This window comes from Mus musculus, chromosome X (assembly GCF_000001635.26).
Source record: "Mus musculus strain C57BL/6J chromosome X, GRCm38.p6 C57BL/6J".
Classification (NCBI taxonomy): Eukaryota; Metazoa; Chordata; class Mammalia; order Rodentia; family Muridae; genus Mus; species Mus musculus.
In genome coordinates this window covers 49,146,005-49,169,744 of record NC_000086.7, presented here as the reverse complement: position 1 = coordinate 49,169,744, position 23,740 = coordinate 49,146,005, and the positions used below count along the sequence as shown (strand labels likewise).

Sequence of the window (23,740 nt, the reverse complement as noted above, 5' to 3'; positions counted from 1 at the left end):
AATATTACCTTTTATATGGTCTGAAATCACTTACAAAAAGATAGATATTAGAAACAATAAGGTAAAAGCAGTTTGCTCAGCATTCCTTTTACCGAGATATTCGCTGACCTTTAGCTGTCTATCTTCCAGCATATATTTTTTGTTATTACGTTTTACAAGGTTGTCTCAATAATTGTACAATGATGGGTCAAGAAATATTTAGAGGGTAAAAACAATTAACCAAATCACACCATCCTGATCTCCCTTTTGATAGGTAATAGTGGATAAAAGGCTTGTAAGAAATATATTTACTTAGGGCCTTGGCAAAGCTTTTCTTCCCATATTTCATGAAATGTTAATTGAAGTACTGCTGCTGGAGTTAGAACTTGTCTCTACCCCACCCCCTCCACTTTAGATGTGTCTAACCAGAAGGGTCTAATGCTTCTATCTGCGTCATTTCAACAAACCTCATAACAAAATAATGGAAAAGATATTACTGGATAATTCAAAAATTCAAAGCTAACCCTTTTCAAAGAAAAGTGAACCCTACTACAGAAACATCTTTTTTTTTAAAAAAAAAAAAGGCTTTTGTTTGTTTATTTGTTTGTTTGTTTCAGATGAAGTTTTCCTATTTGTCTAGGAAAATTTCTGTATTTCTATGATACCCTTATCTCCATGTCCGAGTAGCTCGGTGTATAGTCAGAGACCACGGCATCCAGGTAGTCCTGCAGTTTTAATGGATGAAGTACAAAAGTGAGAGGAGTCTAGCATGACAGACAAATCGCTGTCTTATATTGTAATTCTGATTTTTTCAACAAATCTGGAAGAATCACAGAGGGCAACTCTCTTTAAGGATTGCCCTCTTTACACCAAGACTCTCTTAAAACTTAAACAGTCCCCCTGGGGGGCTCATGTCCTGAAGCCTGGGGATGACCCCAGTCCTTATAGAGTCTGGACTTTGGATTTCTTTTTCTCCTTTAGGATTGAACCAGCTGCCCTTTGACCCTGCCAACAACAACGAACCCCTGCAGTTTGGTAGTGCCAGTGGCCCTCTGGTTCCAGAAGGCCTCATTGAGAATGGAGGGGAATCAAGCAAGAAAAGAAAGAGAACAAATCCTCCTTCAGGTAAGCTAGGTAATGCACTCTCCTGAGTCAGTACTACCGAGTCATTTGCCCATCGTGCCATAGGTTGTGGACACTATGCTAGGCCTTGTACACATTTCAGAAAGACGGCAGAGTCCCTTGCCCTTTTCACCTTGAGAAGGACTCACACAACTAATATTATCATGAGTGTTGTTATGGCAAATGTGTGCAAGAGAGAAAAACAGAAATAAGGGATGTTTTGATTAACTTTCAGAGGTTCAGGAAGGTTTTATAGCACAAGTGACATCTTTGCCAGATCTTTGAAGAATTGGTAGATTTGAAGCAGGAGTAGGTAAAGAATTGTGATTTTAATAGAAAAGGGATCATATACTTGAACAACTATTTCCCTACCCACTTGCATTTTTATGAACACGGGACAGGATACTTTATTTCTAAATTAGATAATTACATATATATCAATATGTCCAATCCAACACCTCTCCAATGTACATTACATTGATGTGCCTACTGTTATTTTGAGAGCATATTTCACTGTGTGGCACAAGCTAGCTTCAAAATGAAGTCACTAAGCCTCAGTGACTGAGTTGTATGATGAAGAGGTTGCACCTTCTTACCAGGCCTCACATCTCTATTTAGTCTCTTAGCATTCCTCACAATGCCTGAGGAACAGATTTTCCAAATCCATTACAACAGCGCAATGTATTATTAGCACTTTCTGCAATCCTTTCCTCATTCCTCTTTCTCACTGGCATGTCATCTGAAATTTCTCTAAACACAAGAGAACAACAGGAAAAAACAATATTAACTGACCATTTGCTATGTCAGGTTTCATTATTTTATTGCTTTGTTATTCATTTGAAAGTGGGTCAGACATCTACCAAAGATATTGGGGTGGGCCTCATAGGCATGTTTATAGGTTTATTTTTATCTAATTTTTTACTATTTTATTTTCAGCTTGTGAAACCAAGTATGTTTGTAAACACAGTATCATTTTCTGTCTCTTAGATCATAGTCAAGTTGTTTGCTAAATATGTTTGGAAAATAAAAGCACAGCATAAATATTGCATGTGTGGAACCCTTAATAAAGGACAGAGTTCTTTTTTTGTAGAGCCCAGGTGGCTTCTAACTCTGGAGCTAGCTCGCACCTCTCTCTCCTTCTCTCCCTCTCTCTCCCTCCTTTTCCCTTTCCCTCCCTCTCCCCCCTTCCTCCTCCCCTCCCTCACCCTTTCCCCCCTCACTCTCTCTTCCTCCTTTTCTCTCTCTCCCTCCCTCTCTGCCTCCCTCTCTCTCTCCTTTCTTCCTCTCACCTGAGTGTGATTTCCTTAGCTTCTCTTAGTTTCCCTTTGCTTCACAAGAAGCAGAAATGATACTTTAAAGGATTGTGAGATAAAGTCGTTGAGATGATGTGGATGACATTTAATGTCATATCTACACATAATAAACCACTTTAATAAAATGCTATTATTTTCTTATATGATATGATCTTCATCTTTTAAAACATCATTATATTTCACTTTTCAAGGTTATATATTGTAGATACAAATTATGCCTCTCTTTGTGTATGTGTGTTTGTGAACTTATTTGCCTTTTTGAAACATGGTCAACATAATTTAATTTTCCTTGATCATTTAGGTACATCATCAGTTATTTCCTACACTTTAATATTTCTATTAAAGTTTTCAAAGTTTACTAGGAAAGATTATACAACTTTTACCTCTATACTTAGTGTAGGTTATATTAAATTTCTAGTTATTACAGCTTCATTTATAGAAGGCCTGTTTCTTTTCTGCTATCTGCAGGCACTTATTTCTTTCAGCATTCCTTTAGCAACTCTTTGTCTAGTTACTTGCTGAACTTTGAAACAAACAAAAAATCTTTAACAAACTAACCAGCTTTCTAAGTTCATTTGTCACATGTATATGTTAAATAAGCGCAAAATTGTCTGTCAGTGAAATCTGCCATGGAGAGTGTACTCATGATTTAGAGCGTCAACTTGAAAATGTGGCTCTTGGCTGCTCTGGGGCTTTTTGATCATTAGTTTGGTTTTGCACTGTAATCATAAGTGATGGGTTAGTCTCAGGCAATGCCATCCTAACTGTGGTGAACTCATGGAGGTGGGAAGGGGGAGTATGTAATAATCTGAGTTGTGAACCAGCTTTAAAGAATTGACATTTTATTTCTAATGAGCATATTAAATGAGAGCCAAGATAACTGTTGCAGATAAAGGATTTTAACAGTAGATTACACTAATCTATAATTAGCAGAATCAATTTGCATTCAAATAATGAATATTCTGAAGTTCCTTAAAAACAGCGTGTTCTTTAAAATAGATGGAATAAGCTCCTGCAAAGGTAAATTAACTTCCTGAAATCCTGTTCACACTATCTGCTTAGTGAGCCCTTCCTTTGTTAACTAGCACAGAGGTAACACTAACCTGTTTAAATGACCACAAATTCCAAATTAGTGCAGTCTAAATTAATGAGGTTTTGCTATTGAAGGAGTCTTAAGTTTTCAGCTGGCAATGCTGTGACATTACAAATGGGTGGATTGCTTCATAATATTCTTTCTGTCATCTGTAGCCCTAGACAAAAGGACGAGGGAAGGTAGTTTGTCAACACTCACTACAACTTGTCAAAGAGGGAAGCTGGGATTCAAGGTTCTGATAGGAACTTCCAGACTTTCAGTATGAGCCACTACATGTCCATCCACCTGGCTCTTTCTCCTTCGGTTTAAATGCAGTGAACCTGCAAATCAACAGCAACTCCCCTTCCTAACTACATCCTCTGTCCTTCCATTCTCACTCCACTGTGTTTCCTCTCCAGCAAACTGCTTGCCTCCTTTTGTACTAAAGCTAATTTCTTGAACACTACTGATAATTTCTGCTGTTGTTTTATTCTCCCAAAGGTCCCTGTGCTTTATTCCCTCAATTGTTCTTATGCTAGAAGCTTGGTACCAAATAAGGACCATTGAGGGAGGAAACTTAAAAGCTGTGACCTAGTGAAAAATATTTAGGTTATGAGAGCTGCCCCTAACCCCGGTAAAGAGATCATTGCTGGTCTCTGAGTGGGTTTGGTCTTGTGGACATATATTGATTTTCCCAAAACTACATTTTGCTAGGAGAGTATGCCTGGCCTCCTCTTTTCTCTTGCTTTCTGGTTTACATACGTGCTCCTTCTCTTCATGGATGACTCATTTTCTCTTCTCTGAAATGTAATGATATAGTCAGATGGAGGCACAGTGGTTTTTAGACTTTTGAACCACCAGAATTAACCAAATAAACGTTTCGATATAGTGCCCAGCCTTAAATATTTTGATATTATGATACAAAATGAGCAGAGACAACCTCAAGCATTGTAATTATTACTAATCGCTTCCACCAACTTAGCCGGAATGCCTCTGTCTTCCAAATTAACCTATGTGAAGGCAACAGTGGTGCATGCCTTCCTCTGGACCAACCATCCCAGCCTGGCCTTCCCCTTGATGGTGCAGCAGGTTACCTTCATTTTGTGATGATATAGGGTAAGAAGACCACTAGGTCACAGGAATCTACATCATGTGTGATCACCACCAGCCTAGCCTTCCTGCTCTCCACTAAGACAGTGACAGTTTAGACTCTGCTTGGATGGCAGGTAGTCTCTTAGTTTGGGGGTCCCCTTTGTCAGAAGTTATTTTTGCCCAGCCTATGCCAATAGCATCTGTTTTTCTCTTGCTTTGCCTCTGGCCTCCTCTTGTAGTCAAGCATAAACAGCTGAGAATCTACCAGTTCAAGACCGCAGGGAACTGCTTAACCACAAGAGGCACTTTTAGCCAGTTACAGTTTGCAGCAGTGGCTGGGTAGGGGTAGAGGGGCTGGTATGTGACAAAGCAGTTGAGGTCCCTTGTGGTCTGGATGTCTATTCCAATGCCAAATATGTAACCTTTCCTCAGAGGATTCAGCTCCAGTTTGCTTTCTTGTTTCATGACCATGGAATCTGGGGCCAACTTCTTTATCTTGACCCTCGTTACTTTTACTTGACTGACAGGCAAATTGTAACCACCTTTATCTCTTTATTTAATTTGATACAATGAAAAATTTTCCTTCAATGGTCTTTCATTTTACATTACTTAGCTCCCATTTGCTAAGAAATCCATACATTCTTTGTACCTTTTTTCTCCCTCCATCTTGAATATATTATTGTAAGCCTTTATAGAAAAGAAATACATACCCGTTAAATAGGTTTACCTAAGAGTAAACACGTAGTGAACGACTTATTGAAGGCTCTAACTCCAAAGTCTATTTCTAACTACTATGCTGTAATTACTATGTCTGTCAATAATAGGACTTCATACTCATTACTGCAGCATGTGTTAAACATCATTGGTAGACTAGGGGAAGCTGTATTTGAAAGTAAGTACAACAGAATAAGATGGGCAGAGCTTGAATTTCATCTTCTCTGTGGATCTCTTCAAATTCTGAGATGCTCTATTTTTTCTTTACAGTTTTCTTTCCTGCGACTCCCCAAAACAAGTCTTCTTTTTTAGGCAAGTTAGTGAGCTTCTTTCTTCCAAGGCACTACCTCACCTACCCCTTCATTCACTTGTATCGCCTCACTTGTCCCTACAGGTCACATTCAGTTCCTTGTGAGAACACAGTTCTTGAACAACCACAAAGATTTTGAAAAGAAGACTAAGTGTCCCTAATGGAGTCCTTGTCACATTACCAGGCGAATGTCTTAAGTGCCTAAAAGACACTTATGGGTGGAGTTTTAGTGTTCTACTACAGGTGTCAATGAAGTAGATTAGCAATTGTGATTCAGTATTTTTGCCACATTTGACCTAAAAAAAATTCTTAAGTGTCTGACTGCTTTGTATCTTTTATCATAATGGGGTTAAAAATCTTCAGACTGTGCTTGCTTATAAACATTATAAGTTTATACCTGTAGAAATATTTCCTTGATCATGCTCCAGTTACATAAGTTGCTAAGATAACAATGAAGTAATTTTTTGAAATGGCATTTTATGTCAAATGAATTTGTTAAACCATGGGAGATTATAATTCCAAGTTCCATTCTATAAGATGACACTGTTGCTAGAATTGATAACTATGGAGTTTTTTTAAGGACAGATATCAAGCACTAAAGTTGACGAATCCATGGGTCTATGTGGCAAACTGAATAATGACTAAAATGGAATGGATTACATTGTTCACTAGTATTCTTTTTTTTACGTTTTTTTTCTTTTTTAATATTTTTACTAGGTATTTTCCTCATTTACATTTCCAATGCTATCCCAAAAGTCCCCCATACCCTCCCCCCACTCCCCTACCCACCCACTCCCACTTTTTGGCCCTGGCGTTCCCCTGTACTGAGGCATATAAAGTTTGCATGACCAATGGGCCTCTCTTTCTACTGATAGCCGACTAGGCCATCTTTTGATACATATGCAGCTAGAGTCAAGAGCTCCGGGGTACTGGTTAGTTCATATTGTTGTTCCACCTATAGGGTTGCAGATCCCTTTAGCTCCTTGGGTACTTTCTCTCGCTCCTCCATTGGGGGCCCTGTGATCCATCCAATAGCTGACTGTGAACATCCACTTCTGTGTTTGCTAGGCCCCAGCATAGTCTCACAAGAGACAGCTATATCAAGGTCCTTTCAGCAAAATCTTGCTAGTGTATGCAATGGTGTCAGCACTTGGAGGCTGATTATGGGATGGATCCCTGGATATGGCAGTCTCTAGATGGTCCATCCTTTCATCTCAGCTCCAAACTTTGTCTCTGTAACTCCCTCCATGGGTGTTTGGTTCCCAATTCTAAGAAGGGGCAAAGTGTCCACACTTTGATCTTCGTTCTTCTTGAGTTTCATGTGTTTCGTAAATTGTATCTTATATCTTGGGTATTCTAAGTTTCTGGGCTAATACCCACTTATCAGTGAGTACATATCATTTGAGTTCTTTTGTGATTGTGTTACCTCACTCAGGATGATGCCCTCCAGGTCCATCCATTTGCCTAGGAATTTCATAAATTCATTCTTTTTAATAGCTGAGTAGTATATGTACCACATTTTTTGTATCCATTCCTCTGTAGGAATGTTCACTAGTATTCAAAGAAAGTATCAACGCTCTATATGACTAGGCAAATAAGCCATTAATTAGGAATAATTAGACTATACAAGTGAATGCCCATGCATTGATATGGTCCTATTTCCATTGTCTTATCTAGAGGCCTGTATTGAAGGATATGGTTGCATTTAAATATATGATGCTAAGCTCGAGGCTTATTGATTAGTGGTAGTGTATGTTCCTAGCATGTGTAAGGTCTCAGGTTTGGTTCCCAGTATTACAATAAACAAACAACAAAAAACTGAGATAGCTAATACTTAGTGGTATTGCCAAAGTTGATGTGAGTAATGGAGAGAGAGAGAGAGAGAGAGAGAGAGAGAGAGAGAGAGAGAGAGAGGGAGAGAGAGAGAGAGAGAGATCTTTACCCATTTTTCATTTGTAATAATGATTCAATCCCAAGACACAGTTCCTTCAGGAAAACAGTTTATTACTCGTCCACATAAGTGCAGTGATTCTCTTAAAGAACTTTCATATTTGTTAGTTTATACAGATGAGATACTAATATCCAGAGATGAAAACAAACTTTGACCAATATATATTAGCATCACTGGGAATATTTCATTAAAATTAGGACCCCCAAGAATATATCTAATCCTGATCATATCCTAGCTATTCTAGTTTGCTGGCATAAACACTATAACCAAAAGCAACTTTGGGGCAGGAAAGGGTTTGTTTGGCTTGCACTTCCATATCATAGTTTACTTTTCAGGGGAAATTAGGGCAGGAACTGCACCAGCAACGTGGTGGTTGGAACTGAAGCAGAAACTAGGAAGGAATCCTAATTACTGACTTACTCTCAGGTTCATATTCACCTACCTTTCTTATATAGCCCAAGGCCACTTACCTAGTGTTGGTACTTGACACAGTGGGCTGGGCTTTTCTATGACCTTACAGATATGCCCATAGGCCAATCTGATCCAGGCCATTCTTCAAACAAGGCCCCCTCTTCTCAGTATGTCAAGTTGAAAACCAAGATTATTCATCACACTGACGTATTATTAAAATTTTCTGTTACAATTTCTGACAATCAAAGCAAGTGTCAACAATGTAAAGACAGTGAACATTTCCACCAATGCCAAGTCTATATTAATCCGAGGAAGTGAGCCTGCAGAGCAGCAAGAACGCACTTTGCTCAGATATATAGAAGGACTGTATTGGAATGAGTTACAAGCTCAAGCTCACTTGGGAAGGGAAATACAAAATTAGATGAGAGCAGTCATCTCTGCCTGGAGTGTTTTCATTTCCTTTCTTATCTAGAAAAAGGGCAACAAACCAGGGAACTCTTCTGTGACACTTGAGGCCCTTTGACTTGCAGGGCTGAGACTTTTATTTCACATATACTTTGAAGTGTACAAATGAAAGCATTGATTGTTTTTAAGGAGAAAGAATGCCACCATTTTTTTTGTCTTGGTGTGGTATTTCTAGCATGTCAGCTGAATTATTATATTGCCAAAGGCAAGAAGAGCCTATTGTTCCTTCCAGTGGAATTAAAATAAGAAAAAGAATAGACTAATCATCCAGCTCAGTTTCTTTAGTCCTTTGGACATTTTTATCTGATTATAGTTTCAAAAAATAAAACTATTATCTTGATAACAGAAGGGATCAAAAAGTAACCAGACGACTTTCTTTCTCAGGTCTAATAGAATCTCAATGTGCAAAATTTTGTCTTCAGTGACTACCTTGAAGAGGGGAGAATGGGGATGGCTCAGAAAAGGCAGGGTAGACAAATCCAAATTGTTCTCTTAAATGTCCTCAATTATAATATAGCTTTAAAATGATTCTTTAAATCCATTACACCAAGGCCTGTAGGAGTTAGCTTAGCAGCCAGGGGATGTAAAGTTAGCCTTATAGGTTGGTGATAAAGAAGATTGGGGGAAGAAACTGGATCATAATATTTCAATCTTGGAGACAAATCTGTCTGACTACAACATTTTTAGAAGTAAAGAAACTGAGACCAGGAGAAGGGATTTATCTGAGGTCACATGATTAATTCTAAGACCTGGATGTAACTATGGCCAAACCTGTGTAAACATTTCAATTTAGCTAGCATTGTGTGATTGATTTGTGATAGAAAGTGTGAAGTGTTGACTTCCCCTACGCTAATAACATTATATGATTTGTAGCAAACTAACCTACTGGAATATGAGACTTTTGCTTCCCAGGGCAGAGCTCTTTGATGTTCAGATGAAAGACTTTGTTATTCTGAAACAATACATTTGTGAGGGAATTACTTCTGGTGAATTGTACACAAGGAGCTTAGCAATTCATAAGAAGAAATTCTTCATGATATCTGCTTACTTTTGACTCCTCACTACCAACCCACCCTTAAGTCCACTTCATCCATATAAAAACATTTATAAGTATGATTTATCTCTGATTTGAACTTTTGTATAATATCAGGGGGTTATTTGTCTCATGGTTTTTTATTTAATTTTTCTTGAGAATTTTGTACATAAATATTATTCTTATTTACAGTTCTCCCTCTCTCCCCTCCAACTTCTTTTATCTCCCCTAAATTCATGATCCTGTGTTTAATTATTGTAATATACTATATATTATATTATGTTTGCTATATATTATACAATATATCATATGCTATCTATATCTATATCTATATCTACTGCTTTATGATTCTGTTTGGTGGTGTTCATGTGTATATGTGTTTATGGTTGACTGGGAGTGGATAACCTGTGATTGTGTTCATTCCTGGAGAAGACTGATTCACCCTCTCTAAATGTTAATTGACTGTAGCTCTTCATCTAGGCCTAGGCCCTTAACGAATGTCTCCCTATCCACCTTGGCATGTCATTGTGCAGGTCTCAATTAAGCAACCATATTTTTGAGAATTTCTAGGTGTATCTTACAAGTTACTAGCTCACAGTAGAAGACCCTGTCTCTTGTTTGTTGCAGTCTTTCTAGTCTCCCTTTTGCAATTTTCCCCTAAGCATTAGATTTAGAAGCTGTGTTATAGATGTATCAACTAGGGATGGGCATTCCAAACCAGTTGTTGTCTTCATTTTGACCAATTATAGCTTTTTAAAATTGTCTTTGCCGGTTGTAGAAAGAAAACCTTTGATGACGGTGAGAACTACACTTATCTGTGGGTATAAGGATAGAACTTAGGGCATACAGGCCCTCTCAGCATGAGGAAATCCATTAATGGTGCTCAACTACCTGTGGCCATTGAGGTCATAGTTCCTAGAAGAGAACCCAACACCAACTATACTTTGTATTTTTTTTATTCTTAGCCAGACTTGTTTAAGAGAGAGGGAAAGAGAGAGACAGACAGAGAGAGATACAGACAGACAGACAGACAGACAAAGAGAGACAGACAGACAGAGAGAGACAGACAGACAGACAGAGACAAAGAGAGCGCTCCATGAATCTCAATTTCAGAGAAAGAAGACTATTACATTTTGGGAGGTTCTGTTCCTGTCTGTTAGTTCAGTATAGTTAAGGTCCCTTTTTCATGTCTTTTAGGTCTGTAAGAGCTTCTTGGCATTTGTAAGTAAAAGCTCACATGTAGACATTCAGTGAAAATTAGTTTTGGTGCTAAATTTGTTACTAACTAGTCTTTGACCTCAAATAAATCACAGAAGCACACATTTCTATGTGTCGGTTTTCAAACATATTCAACATGAAAAGCATTTTTAAAGCTGTCAAATACTACTTTTGTGATTAATGCACTGAACATTGGGGTTTCAATGCCTGAATGTTCCATATTGCTTTCTCTGGTTTGTGTGTGTGTGTGTGTGTGTGTGTGTTTTTAATGAATTAAACCAAGGAAAACAAACAAAGAAACTTTCTGATGAACAAAATGCAACAGTAGTCTCATTTTACAAAGAAACCATTCTGAGGAATGTAACTTTAAGGCCTATAAATACCTCTAGCTCTAAATGCATCTTCCAGTAAAATTTTATGTCAGTGTCACTGATATCACACTTGAGAGGCTAGACATTAAGTGCAAGGAGGTCCTACAAGCAAGGAGGTTCTCTAAAGAATTTTTTTAGAGTCTTCTGTCACATCATAGAGCAGATCCTCTAGGAAAGCAGTGTAGAGTAGCAATTTGGGAAGATGGCTCAGGTTGATACTGGGTTCCCAAGCAGCCCATGGAGCAGTGGGAAGGATAGAAAGGTCAATTGTAGGGGCCCTGTGCACATAATCATCATTAGTGTGCCACATTGTTGACACATCTCCTTCCAGATCTTCTGTGTCATCAGCCCAGCTGACTGGTTTGGGTATGTAGGTGCTTCCTCCACCAGGTCCCCCATCTTCAGCTAGAAAGTCTGTTATGGAGATGGTCTTCCCCTTCTAATTCTTGTTTTTTGTTGAGGCTGCCATGTTGGGAGAGGCAGAGAGAACACAAAGGAAGCAAGATTTCATTTTTTGTGAATTTCAAATACAGAATATTTCTGATGCATTTTCAACATGTTCATTTATATAAGGCTGCCAATTTTAAAAGTTGATCCCTTCTAGCATATAACAATGAAAATCCCTTTTAGGGAGCTGATGAGATGGCTCAGCAGGTAAAATCACTTGCTGCCAAGCTTGAGGGTCTGTGTTTGATCCCCAGGATCTGGCACCGCTCTAGAGGGAGTGGGACTTTTCAGAAGGGAGCCAGTAAATGAGGTAGACTAGAATCTCATACAGTAGGCAACTTTATTTAGAGCTTCAGACAATTTCTATTCTGAGGGTTAAGGACATGTGGGTAAAGGTCTCATGAGTTCAGACTTTATACAGTCACAAGGACAAGCCACACATGGCACAAAAAAAAAAAAATCACATTTTTCCATAGAGGCATATTAAAGAATAGTTGGAACATTTAATTGAATAACAGCAGTAAATAATAATGAATTATTTGAAGTAAACACACTACTACCCACTACACCTAGGAAGAGAAACTAAGGTCACGAGGCTCTTGTCTTGTTTTCTTGGAATGTTCTAACAAGCACATAGAATTCTCACATGACTCCATTCCTGGACTATGTTGCAACAAGGACCTACACAGTGGAAATAAAAGAGCAGTTGCTGCTAGTGTTGCCTCTGACCTCCCCTCCTGCACCATGTCTTTAGTCAAGTGCATATTAACTAGAGAGCTTTTCAAAAGCCATATGAAACTCTAGTACCATAGAAACTTCTTTATCAATACATATGCATGTACCTGTACCAAAAATGAGTTTAAGTGGTTACCCAATAAGAGGGAAACATTGCTTCTTCCAGATAACGAAAGCTCTCACATAAGAAGCCCTGTGACAGGTGCACATTAGTCTTTTGGGGAGTGTTGGTCAGTGGGGTCCCATTTCCCCACCCAGACATTAAAAGGTGTTACTGGTGTTCTCAGCTTATGGGTCTTAATCCCCACATGGGTTACATATCTGTTATCTTGGTAGCCATTATTCAGCCAAACCCTGGAACCAGCTAGGTCATAGAACCTAACACTATTATACTGCTAAATACGGCACAGTAATAACCTTTCCCCTGTTTCATAATACGCATGGATTAGTGTACTGCTCCACTCTTACAGAGGATCTTATTTGTGCATAGATGCCGATTAATACCGAAACATGAAATTGGCCAACATGAAGAGAATAAGAGACTACCGAGTGCTCAGCTCTAAACAGCACATTTTTATCACATCTCTTCCCCCATGGTGGTGAAATATCATTCGGAAAGAGATGATTGAAATACTACAAGAGCAAGAGGTAGTAGATGTCTGCAAGCTAAACCATATTTGCCAGACATGACATTGTTCTTATATACATGAACTCACACTACCTTTGACTGCATGTACAAATTAAAGCCAGCCAGAATACCAGAATACCGGAATGTGTTAGAGAGAGAATCTTGACAGTTGGGTAAGATAAGTCCAATTTCTTCAGGGATGTGGGTACTGATGTGCTAGCCAGCTCCAGTAGATTGTCCTATATGTGCTCACATACAGGTGGCACTAAGCAGTCTCTAGGGAATGGGTTTTTACTTTTTTCAAAGAAAAGCACATGAGGCTATAGAAATTGTTCAGTGCATATTGCTCTCACAGAGAGTCAGAGTTCAGCTCCCAGCACCTGCATCAGTTAGCTGACACCCACCTGTAACTCCCATTCCAGGACATTCTATATCTGTGTTTTTTCAGAGCACCCAGACAAATGTACACATACCCACATCAGGCAAACATATATACATAGAACATAACTAAAAATAATAAAAAATATTTTGTGTTAAGCAATAATGTTGACTAGGAAATATGATATAACAAAAATAACTCTAAAAAGAAAGAATATATGGAGTTCGTAGGGAAAGTCATGTGGATCTAGAGTAGGAATTAGGAGGAAGGGATTGGGGTAGATTGGTCGAATATATTGTATGTATCTATGAAATTTTCAATCAATAAATACAAGAAGAACATTAGCAGTGTGCACTGTTCTGTGACTGGATATGTCTAGAATGTCTTGTTTGAAGCTAAGGTGACAGAAAACCAAAATATGGCAAATAAAGCAGTTACGTAAATGTTGACATTTCTGTGTATGTGAATACAGAACGAAGAGACCTCCTTACTTGCAATTTTTTTTCTTTCCCTGCTCTATTTCATGATATACACTTATTTGCTGAAATACATGAAGGTCAAAATCCCTGTGGTTATGAGCAAGAGGACCTTCTTGATTTTGTGCAGTCTTGAATTTTGTTTATAGTGTAAATTGTTTAGTTAAATATTTGTAACCTATGATAATCCTCATTTGGACAATATGCTGTATGAAAGAAGTAATTTTAAGATAATCTTTATATTTCATATTTTATTTTGAACAACAAGATATCTCCTGTGCAAGTTGTATTATAAAAGACTCAGGGTTGATGCAAGTTGCACACATATCCAGTAGAAACATGCAGAATGAAGTGTATGAAATTGCAAGGTCGGGGCACTGCTTAGTAGCTAGCCTCCCCTCACTATGGCCACTTTTCTGAAAACTGGCTTTAATGATAACAGCAACAGCAGCAGTAGCTGTAGCTTTTATTAAATATTGATTGTATGCCAACTACTCTGACCAAGTGCCTCACACATAGAAACGCAAGCAGTCTTTACAACAAATCTATAAAACAGACATTCATTCCTTTGTTTTTGGTGTATTTTTAAAAATTGAGACTTGGACAATATGAAACTTTCTCAAGGTACAAGTGATAAGTTATAGAATAGGTCTTTATAGAGAGAAGCAGAGTAATAGTTATCAGCACACGTTCAGGGTCCTGGCTCTGACCTTAGACAAGTTACTGCAGCCCTGTGAACCTCAGTTTCCTTATGAAATGCAGGTTATATTTTTGGTTGTGAGCCTAGCCTTTAACAGCTAAGCCATCTCTCCATCCTGACTCAAATTTGCCAGAGCCTGACAGAGGCAGATGCTCGCAGCCAAACATTGGACTGAGCACAGGGTCCCCAATGTTGGAGTTAGAGAAAGGACTAAAGGAGCTGAAGGGGTTTGCAACCCCAGAGGAAGAACAACAATATCAACCAACCAGATCCCCCAGAGCTACCAGGGACTAAGCCACCAACCAAAAAATATACATGGAGATACCCATGGCTCCATATGTAGCAGAGGATGGCCTTGTCGAACATCAGTGGGAGAAGACCTTGACCCTGTGAAGGCTTGATGCCCCAGTGTAGGGGAATGTGAGGGCAAGGAGGCAGGAGTGGGTGAGTGGTTGGTGGAACACCCTCATAGAAGCAGGGGCAGGAAACTGGGGGAGAGGATAACATTTATAATGTAAATAAAGAAAATACACAATAAAAAAGATTCAAAAACAAGAAATGCAGGTTATAATACTAAATATGAAACTGTCTTAGAATTCATTCAGAAATTAAGTGATGAGTACATTGCAGTTTTGTTCAATTAATATTTATTTAGTCTTAATAAGTCTTAATCATTTTGGTAGGCATTAAGCTATTACAATAAGCTGTGAATAAGACAGACATTGACCCTTGCCTTATGACAAAGCCTAATGAGAAAAACAGCCATTAAGCAAATAACTAAATATTTGCACTTATGCTAAGTGCTATATAAGAGGGACTGCTGGAATAAATGCACAGTAAAGAAGAGTAAATATTTACTGAGTGTGTATGATATGCTGGGAACTATGCCAGGTAAAGAACTGAGTACAAGTACATCATCAAAATGAAGAGGGCCCACGGTTTCATGAGCTTGTTTATTGGTTTAAAATGGGCTTAGAGAAGCCTGTCTTCCAGTCAGCCAAGGAAACGTTGAGAGAAGGAAGTCAAATCTATGAAGATGTTTGGTTCAAATCATTGGAAAGGGAAGAAATAAGTTGTAAATGTGTTTTCTTTCTGCAAGATTAATTCCTGAAGGTCCTGTAAGCCTTGAAATGTAAGGGGCCTTCCCCAGCCTGAGAGTACAGGAGAGGAATTTAGGAAAACTTGTGTCACTTGCCATGGGCACTAGGCATTCCTTCTCCAATGAATGCTAGGAGTTGCCTTTGCATCAGAATTTGACATAAAGGCTTTGAAAGTGACAAGTCACAGCTATCCACTGTTTTCAGATTATTATTTAAATGTCATTTCATACAAATATAGTGGTTCTTCTGGCAAGCTGTTTTCTAATCTTGCTGTTTTTATTCTCCTTCATAATTACCCTGATGTACTATGAACAGCCTGAGAAACATTGACTAATGCATCTGAAATTATCTCAGCAGGGTAACCACAAGATTTCAGCTTCTCCTGATTTTGTGCCAGGTCCCTGTTAAGCTGCTCTTCTCACTTTAGGGATGTGAAGGGAGGAGTCCAAATCATTAAGGCTGGGGCTTGTCATCAATTAAGACTGTTGGTCTTTGCTGTGGGGTGCCGCTCTCTGTGGCAAGAGCTACAGAGAGGGAAATGACTTTACTTTCTCTTCTCCTGTCAATTGACCCATTGGTTGATTGGGAAGCTGTGTGTGGCTGCTCAGATGGCTTAGAAGTGGTTTTTGCCTTGATTGGTGTGAGTCAAGTAGTAGTTGTTGAAGAACTTGATTCTTTTCTTTCTCCCTAGGACCTTAGCTAGTGAAGTGAAGTGTGGTTTAGGACTTCACATACCAACAGGTGAAAGTTGTTGGGTTTTTTTTTTATCATGAGTCTTTGAAAGTCTTCTTATTATAGTTGATCCTTTAGGTTGCAAATCCTTGGATACAAACAACCATGGATCAAAGATATTGGCAAAAGTGTGTGGGACTGGGAATATAGTTCAATGTTAGAATGCTTGATTAACTCGGATATGTGAGGCTTTAAGTTCAATTCCTAGTACCATACATATAAAATAGTTTGTACTGAATAAAGACAAATGACTTATTATTCTCTAAACCATACACTATAACAACCATTTACATTATATTAGATTCTGAAAATAATCTATCAATGTCTTAAGTATATATGAGGACATGTATAAGTCATATTCTAATACTCTACAATTTTATGAGGAAATGGGACATATTTTGGTGTCAGTGAGGATCCTAGAACTAATTGCCCTGCAGATACCAAGAGATGATATAGTATTGCCATTTTACACGTGCAGTGAGGACACAAAGGCTGATAGAAGAATAGGAAAACAGTAACCTCTTCAAATCCAGGGTTTTACATTGCAGTTTCTATGTGCATTTCATTGTGCCCTATTGCTTTCCAAAGAACACATGGTATAGGCCTAAGCTGTACTTTCAGAGAATATCCAAAACTATAAATAAACTCTAACTTGCAAAGGGAAAAACTAGTGGCACTGGTTTCTTCTGGTCTGGGCTGGAGCCCTGAGCAGACCTTGGATGTGAACTCTGCAGCCAGTCCCACAGCACCCAGAGGAAGCTTCACTCCCAGGTGCTCCAACAAGTCCAGGACCACAGGATCCCAGGAACTTGCTCACACCAGGATCTCAGGGTCCCAGAGGCAGCTTGACTCCCAGGAGCTCTGACACACCCAACATCTCAGGATCACATGATCTCAGAATCACAGGATCACAGAGACAGCTGGACTCTGAGGAGTCCTGACACAACCAGAATCACAGGAAGGACAGGTTTCAAACGGACATAGTGAGGGCAGGTAGCACTAGAGATAATCAGATGATGGGAGGTAAGCATAAGAACACAAGCAACAGAAACCAAGGTTACTTGTCATCATCACAACCCAATATTCCCAACATAGCAAGTCCTGGATACACCATCACACCAGAAAAGCAAGATTCTGACCTAAAAATCACTTCTCATGATGATAGAGGACTTTAAAAATGGCATAAATAATTCCATTGAAGAAATGCAGGAGAACACAGGTAAACAGGTAGAAGGCCTTAAAGAGGAAACACAAAATCCCTTAAAGAATTACAGGAAAACAATCAAACAGCAAAGGAAATGAACAAAACCATCCAAGATCTAAAAGTGTAAATAGAAACAATAAAGAAATCACAAAGGGAGACAGCACTGGAGTTAGAAAACCTAGGAAAGAGATCAGGAGTCATAGATGCAAACTTCACCAACAAAATACAAGAGATAGAAGTGAGAATCTCAGGCATAGAAGATACCATAGAAAATATTGACACAATAGTCAAAGAAAAAGAAAAAGGCAAAAAAGATCCTAACCCAAAACATCCAGGAAATCCAGGACACAATGAGAAGACCAAACCTAAGGATAATAGGTATAGAAGAGAGTGAAAATTCCCAACTTAAAGACCAGTAAATATCTTCAACAAAATTATAGACAAAAACTTCCCTAACCTAAAGAAAGAGATGCCCATGAACATACAAGAAGCCTACAGAACTCCAAAAAGAATGGACCAGAAAAGAAATTTCTCCTGTCACATAATAATCAAAACACCAAATGCACTAAACAAAGAAAGAATATTAAAAGCAGTAAGGGAAAAAGGTCAAGAAACATATAAAGGCAGACCTATCAGAATTACACCAGACTTCTCACCAGAGAGTATGAAAGCTAGAAGATCCTGGGTAGATGTCATACAGACCCTAAGAAAACACAAATGCCAACACAGGCTACTATACTTAGCAGAACTCTCAATTACCATAGATGGAGAAACCAAAATATTCCATGACAGAATCAAATTTACACAATATACTTCCACAAATCCAGCTCTACAAAGGATATTAAATGGAAAATACCAACACAAGTAGGGAAACTACAACCTAGAAAAAGCAAGAAAGTAATATTTCAACAAACCCAAAAGAAGATAACTACACAACCATAATTCTATCTCTAAAAACAAAAGTAACAGGCAGTAACAATCACTTTTCCTTATATCTTAACATCAATGGACTCAGTTCCCCAATAAACAGACATAGACTAAAAGACTGGTTAAGTAAAAAGGACCCAGTGTTTTGCTGCATACAGGAAGCCCACCTCAGTAACAAAGACAGACACTACCTCAGAGTAAATATTGGAAAACAATTTTCCAAGCAAATGTTCCCAAGAAACAAGCTGGAGTAGCCATTCTAATATCGAACAAAATTGACTCAATAGAAACAGATGTATGAAAGTTGGGGTCATAGACAGATGCACTTAGCACTTAAAATGAGCAGGATGCATAGAAACTAACACTTATCTAGGACTAATTGGCTATTCTGCATCTTTTGTTGTTCCATGTCAAACTGAGGACTTTCTTTCTATTTATGTGAAGAATGAGATGAGGATGTTGATTGTGATTTCATTGAATTAGTAAATGAATTTTGGTGGAAGGTCTGTTTTCACAATATTAATTCTACCAAGCTATACACTTGGGAGATCTTCCAATTCTAGTATGTTTCTTAATCTCTTTCTTCACACACTTAAAGTTTTCATGGTAGAAATTTTTTTTACCTCTTTTGGTATGTGTATTCTAAATATTTTATTTTATTTGAGGAACTGGGAAGAGGATCATGTCCATGATTTCTTTCTCAGCAGGCTTGTTGCTCATATGTATTAAGACTGGTAAATTTTGCAAGACAATTATGTATCATAAAACTTTGCTGAAATTATTGATATTTTCTACATTTTTCCTGTCAAATTTTGGGAACATTGGATATAAGATAATATAGTCTTCAATTGAAAATAATGTGACTTAATATTTTCCCATTTGTATCCCTTCTCCTGCCTTATTGTTCCACCTAATGCTTCAATCACATTATGTATGAACAGTAGGGATATAGTGGGCAGTCCTCTCCCATTCCTGATTTTAATGGGGCTTATTAATGTTTTTATTCACTTAGGATGATATTGGCCATGGGTTTGTCATATATAACCTTTACAATGTTGGAATGTTTCCTACAGTCCTACTTGTGCTAGAGCTTTTATTAAGAAGGCATGTTGAATCTTATCAAAGACTTTTTCTTTCCTTTCCTTTTCTTTTCTTTTCTTTTCTTTTCTTTTCTCCCATTGAGATGATCATATGATTCTTGTATTTTTTTTGTTCATGTATTGGGTTTATTACATGTATTTCTTATATATGTTAAAAAATAAAAAATAAAATTAGTGAAAAAGAAAGTTTGAACCCTGAGGTTCCTACCCAAAGAATAAAATCAGAAAAAAAAATGCCTTTTTTGTTTCTGTTAGAACTCATTTGTGATCTCCTTCTTCTTCATTTTCTACAGTTTTTTTGGTTGCTAAATTTATAGGCTTGCAAGAGTTCTTTTTACCTCATATTAATTAGTACTTTTTCTGTTAAATGTGTTTCCAAAGTTATCTCATGTTTTTGTTTGTTTGATTTTTGTCACTGTTTATGCTGTATGCCATCATATTAGGTCCAGATCTTTTATTGTACCCTCAGTGTCACAAACTCTATTCCATTGAGCCCAGAAGTATAAATACATAGATCAAATTATGTTTTCCCTGCTGTTGAGTCATCTGGCCTATGGTAGTTGGCAGAGGAGCTCTTGTTTTGTTTACTAGACTGGTTCCAGATGCTCTTTGAGAGAAAAAAAAAATAGGGTAGCAGGACACACCTGCCTTTAAAGCTTTGGAATTTGGTATGTGTTAAAGGGAATGTGAACAGCCATTCTAACATCATCTACTCAGCTGTTTTGTACTATGCTACTCAGATAGTTTAGGCAATTTGAAATGTTTAATTGCTGCTTGAAAGTGTTTGGTTACAGAGAATGAAGTGTGGAAAAGTTCTATCTATAAAGAGACCTGAATGTCTTTTGGCAAAGGGGAAGCTATCCTAAATTCTTGTCCATATTCTTAAGTAATACAAGGTTATGTACAATTAGTATATTATATTTAAAAATTAACTCATAAAAATAGTCATAGCTAATACTTGAAAACATTTACTAATAAAAATTAAGCCTGTCAGGATAATATTTAGGTACTTATATAAACCGTTTGGAATTATTTGTGGAAGAAGGCAGTTAGAATCAAATACTATGCTTATATTTGTATGTGGTCACCATTTATTGTTCACCTTCTGTTTGTCAAGTAGTGCCTGATAGAAGGATAGATGAATCTGGCGATTTTGAACAACAAGCAAGAGATGAATAAGATATGGCCTCTGTATTCATGGTATTTACACATAGTACAGAGAAACTATCCTCTGTTTTTGATGAAAATTCCTTCCCTAGAAATTCTAAAGGACCCACATTTATTAGTGTGCAGTTGGAATTAGTGAAGTTGCATAAGAATAATAAAAGTAAATGGCGCCTTTAATCAGTAGCAGTGTGTTATACCTGTGCTTTTTCTCTCAGGAAGCCCATTAGTATGCTATTTTCAGGAAAAGTCAATGTGAACATTTAAGTAAGCAAAAAGGATGCCACTTCCCTTTTCAGAATTTCCTTTGACCATGGGGTAGTGACACCTGTAATATATGAAAGGGAAAATAATGTTCATGGGTGTTCATATGGTAAAAAGATGAAAGCTGTTGTGGGGTTATATACCCTGTGGGGAAGGTCTAAAGTCAGACCATCAAAAAGAGCTTTATAATTCAGACTTGCAACTTATGTGCACCCTGTTTCCAGCCCCCTCCACCTACGTATTTCTCACAAACATTCTTTGAAAGGATCAGGCTGTTCTGGCTTCCTAGTGAACCCTAGAGTTATTTTTGCAAGTTAGCACTGGCATGGTAATTCTATCTTCTTTTTTGTGGAGCAGGTGCTTAAGTCTTTCAAATTTCATTGGCCACTAGTAGTCAGTTTCCTTCCAGGACAAGACTTTATAGCTCTGAGTACCTCCAGAAGGTCCAAGTATTCCCTTAGAGACTCTCAGTATTAAACTGAAAGCTTATCTGAGCATGCAGAAAGAGCCAAAACATATGAAATGGTTCTGTAAGAGGTAGGGCAGGGTAGTGGGAAAGAGAGATCACTTTGAGATCATCTTTCAATGATTTAGAACCACCATGGCAAGGGGTGTAGTCAGTATATAAATATTTTTACTATAGAGTAATCCAACAGCAAGGGCAAAAAATGCCTAAAGCATAGATTCTTATTGGAGGAATTTATAAAAAGGATTTCCAAAGAGTTGTGTGTATGTGCTGTTGGAAAACTACTCCCTCCCTCAGCATTAACTGAACTATAGTCCAAATATAATGTAGATGCAAAACTGATTTAATCCCATATCTCTGAGTCCTTATAAACAGTTGTTTACTGTTATGATTGAAGAAGGATGAGAAAGGAAGTAATGGGCAAAAAGAAAAAGAAAATGCACCTTTGGCAGGAAACTCTAGAAAGCCCAATTATTGGATCAAATATTTGCTGAATTAATTTCAGAGAAAAAAAAGATCAACACTATCTTTTTCATAATCTGTGAGAATATTTTCTTCTTAAACCATGGCCCCTCAGCAGCAGGAAGCTATCACCCATAGACAGTTTCTCAGTGACAAATATTAATCTCATCTCAGCCTTTTTATTTTTATCATCTGAATACCCAGCAATCCACTTGAACATCATTTCCCTTTCATATCTTTTTAAAAATTAATTAATTATTTTATTTATTTAAATCCCAAATATTGCTCCCCTTACAGAGTTCCTTTCTCATCCCCCCGTTTTTCACCTCTGAGATGGTAACCTCCCCCAGTATCCCCCCACTCCATGGAGCAACAAATTTCTACAGAATTAGGTGCATAATCTCCCACTAAGACCAGACAAGGTAGTCCTCTGCTGCATATGTAGCAGGGGCCTCAGTTCAGCCTGTGTATGCTTGGTAGCTTAGCTCTGGGAGCTCTGAGGTGCCCAGGTTAGTTAATACTGCTGGTCTTCCTATGTGGTGCCATCCCCTTCAGCTCCTTCAGTCCTTCCCCTAAATCTTTCCTAGGGGTCCCAGATCTCAGTCTAATGGATGGCTGTGAGTATCTGTTTCTGACTCAGTCAGCTGCTGGGAGAGCCTCTCAGAGGACAGCCATGCTAGGCTTCTGGTTACAAGCACCTCATGGCATCAATAATGGTGTCAGGGATTGGTGCCCACTCATGGAATGGATCCCAAGTTAGGCCGGTCACTAGATGGGCCTTTCCTTCAGTCTCTGCTCTGTTTTTTTTTTCCAATTTTTTTAATTAGGTATTTACTTCATTTACATTTCAAATGCTATCCGGAAAGTCCCCTATACCCTGCCCCTCCTCCGCTCCCCTACCCACCCACTCCCACTTCTTAGCCAGTACTGGGGCATATAAAGTTTGCAATACCAAGGGCCCTCTCTTCCCCAATGATGGCCGACTAGGCCATCTTTGCTACATATGCAGCTAGAAATATGAGCTCCGGGGGTACTGGTTAGTTCATATTGTTGTTCCACCTATAGGGTTGCAGACCCCTTCAGCTCCTTGGGTACTTTCTCTAGCTCTTCCATTTGGGTCCCTGTGTTCCATCCAATACCATGGAAGGAGTTACAGAGACAAAGTATGGAGCTGAGACGAAAGGATGGACCATCCAGAGACTGCCCCACACGGGGGTCCATCCCATAATCTGCTCTGCTTTTGTTCCTATATTTTGGATCAAAAATTTTGTAGATGTAATGGTGTCCCTATCCCTCCACTAGGGACCCCTCTCTAACTACTGGAGGTGGTCTCTTTAGGTTCCATATCCTGGGATGGGGGAGGTTCCCTTTTCATATCTTAAAAGTGTCACTAGCAGCCGGGTGTGGTGGTGCACGCCTTTAATCCCAGCACTCGGGAGGCAGAGGCAGGTGGATTTCTGAGTTCGAGGCCAGCCTGGTCTACAAAGTGAGTTCCAGGACAGCCAGGACTATACAGAGAAACCCTGTCTTGAAAAAAACCAAAAAAAAAAAAAAAAAAAAAAAAGTGTCACTAGCACTTGATTACAGGAAATCCTAAAAACGGACAGGGCATCATTTTGCTTACATTCACTTGAATTGAACGCTTTCATTCACTTCTTCCCCTATCTGCCCCATTCTCTTGCTCCACTCTCACATCTTACTCTTGATATTTCAATATCTTGACTCCTCATATTCATGTACAAGTCAGTTCAATTTTCTTCCCAGCAGCCATTCTTCCTTTGAGCCCTGTTACAATACTGGCTGGATACCTTGCCAGAAAATCTCATATGCTTTCAGTTCAGTCTGAGTAAAATTTTCCTCTATTCAAATTCACATTTTCCCTATTGCAGCATATATTGTAGACAT

At 38.4% G+C, this 23,740-nt stretch overlaps 1 protein-coding gene across 31 annotated transcripts in view; it reads left to right on the top strand.

Annotated features, from left to right (window-relative positions):
* Enox2 (ecto-NOX disulfide-thiol exchanger 2) overlaps window positions 1-23,740 on the top strand; it is a 278,537-nt gene that overhangs the window by 118,499 nt on the left and 136,298 nt on the right. For 15 of the 31 annotated variants that reach the window (NM_145951.5, NM_001271450.1, NM_001271451.1 and 12 more), the window contains one exon: window positions 961-1,104. The exons of 4 other annotated variants lie outside the window; for them this stretch is intronic. Coding sequence is in view for 17 of the 27 variants with exons in the window: in XM_030251285.1 (XP_030107145.1) it covers window positions 961-1,104 (144 nt within the window). In the remaining 10 variants the exon portion in view is untranslated. Of the gene's footprint in view, window positions 1-960; window positions 1,114-23,740 lie in introns of all 31 variants that reach the window. 12 more of the 31 variants (XM_017318449.2, XM_030251287.1, XM_011250995.2 and 9 more) reach the window with 1 other exon arrangement.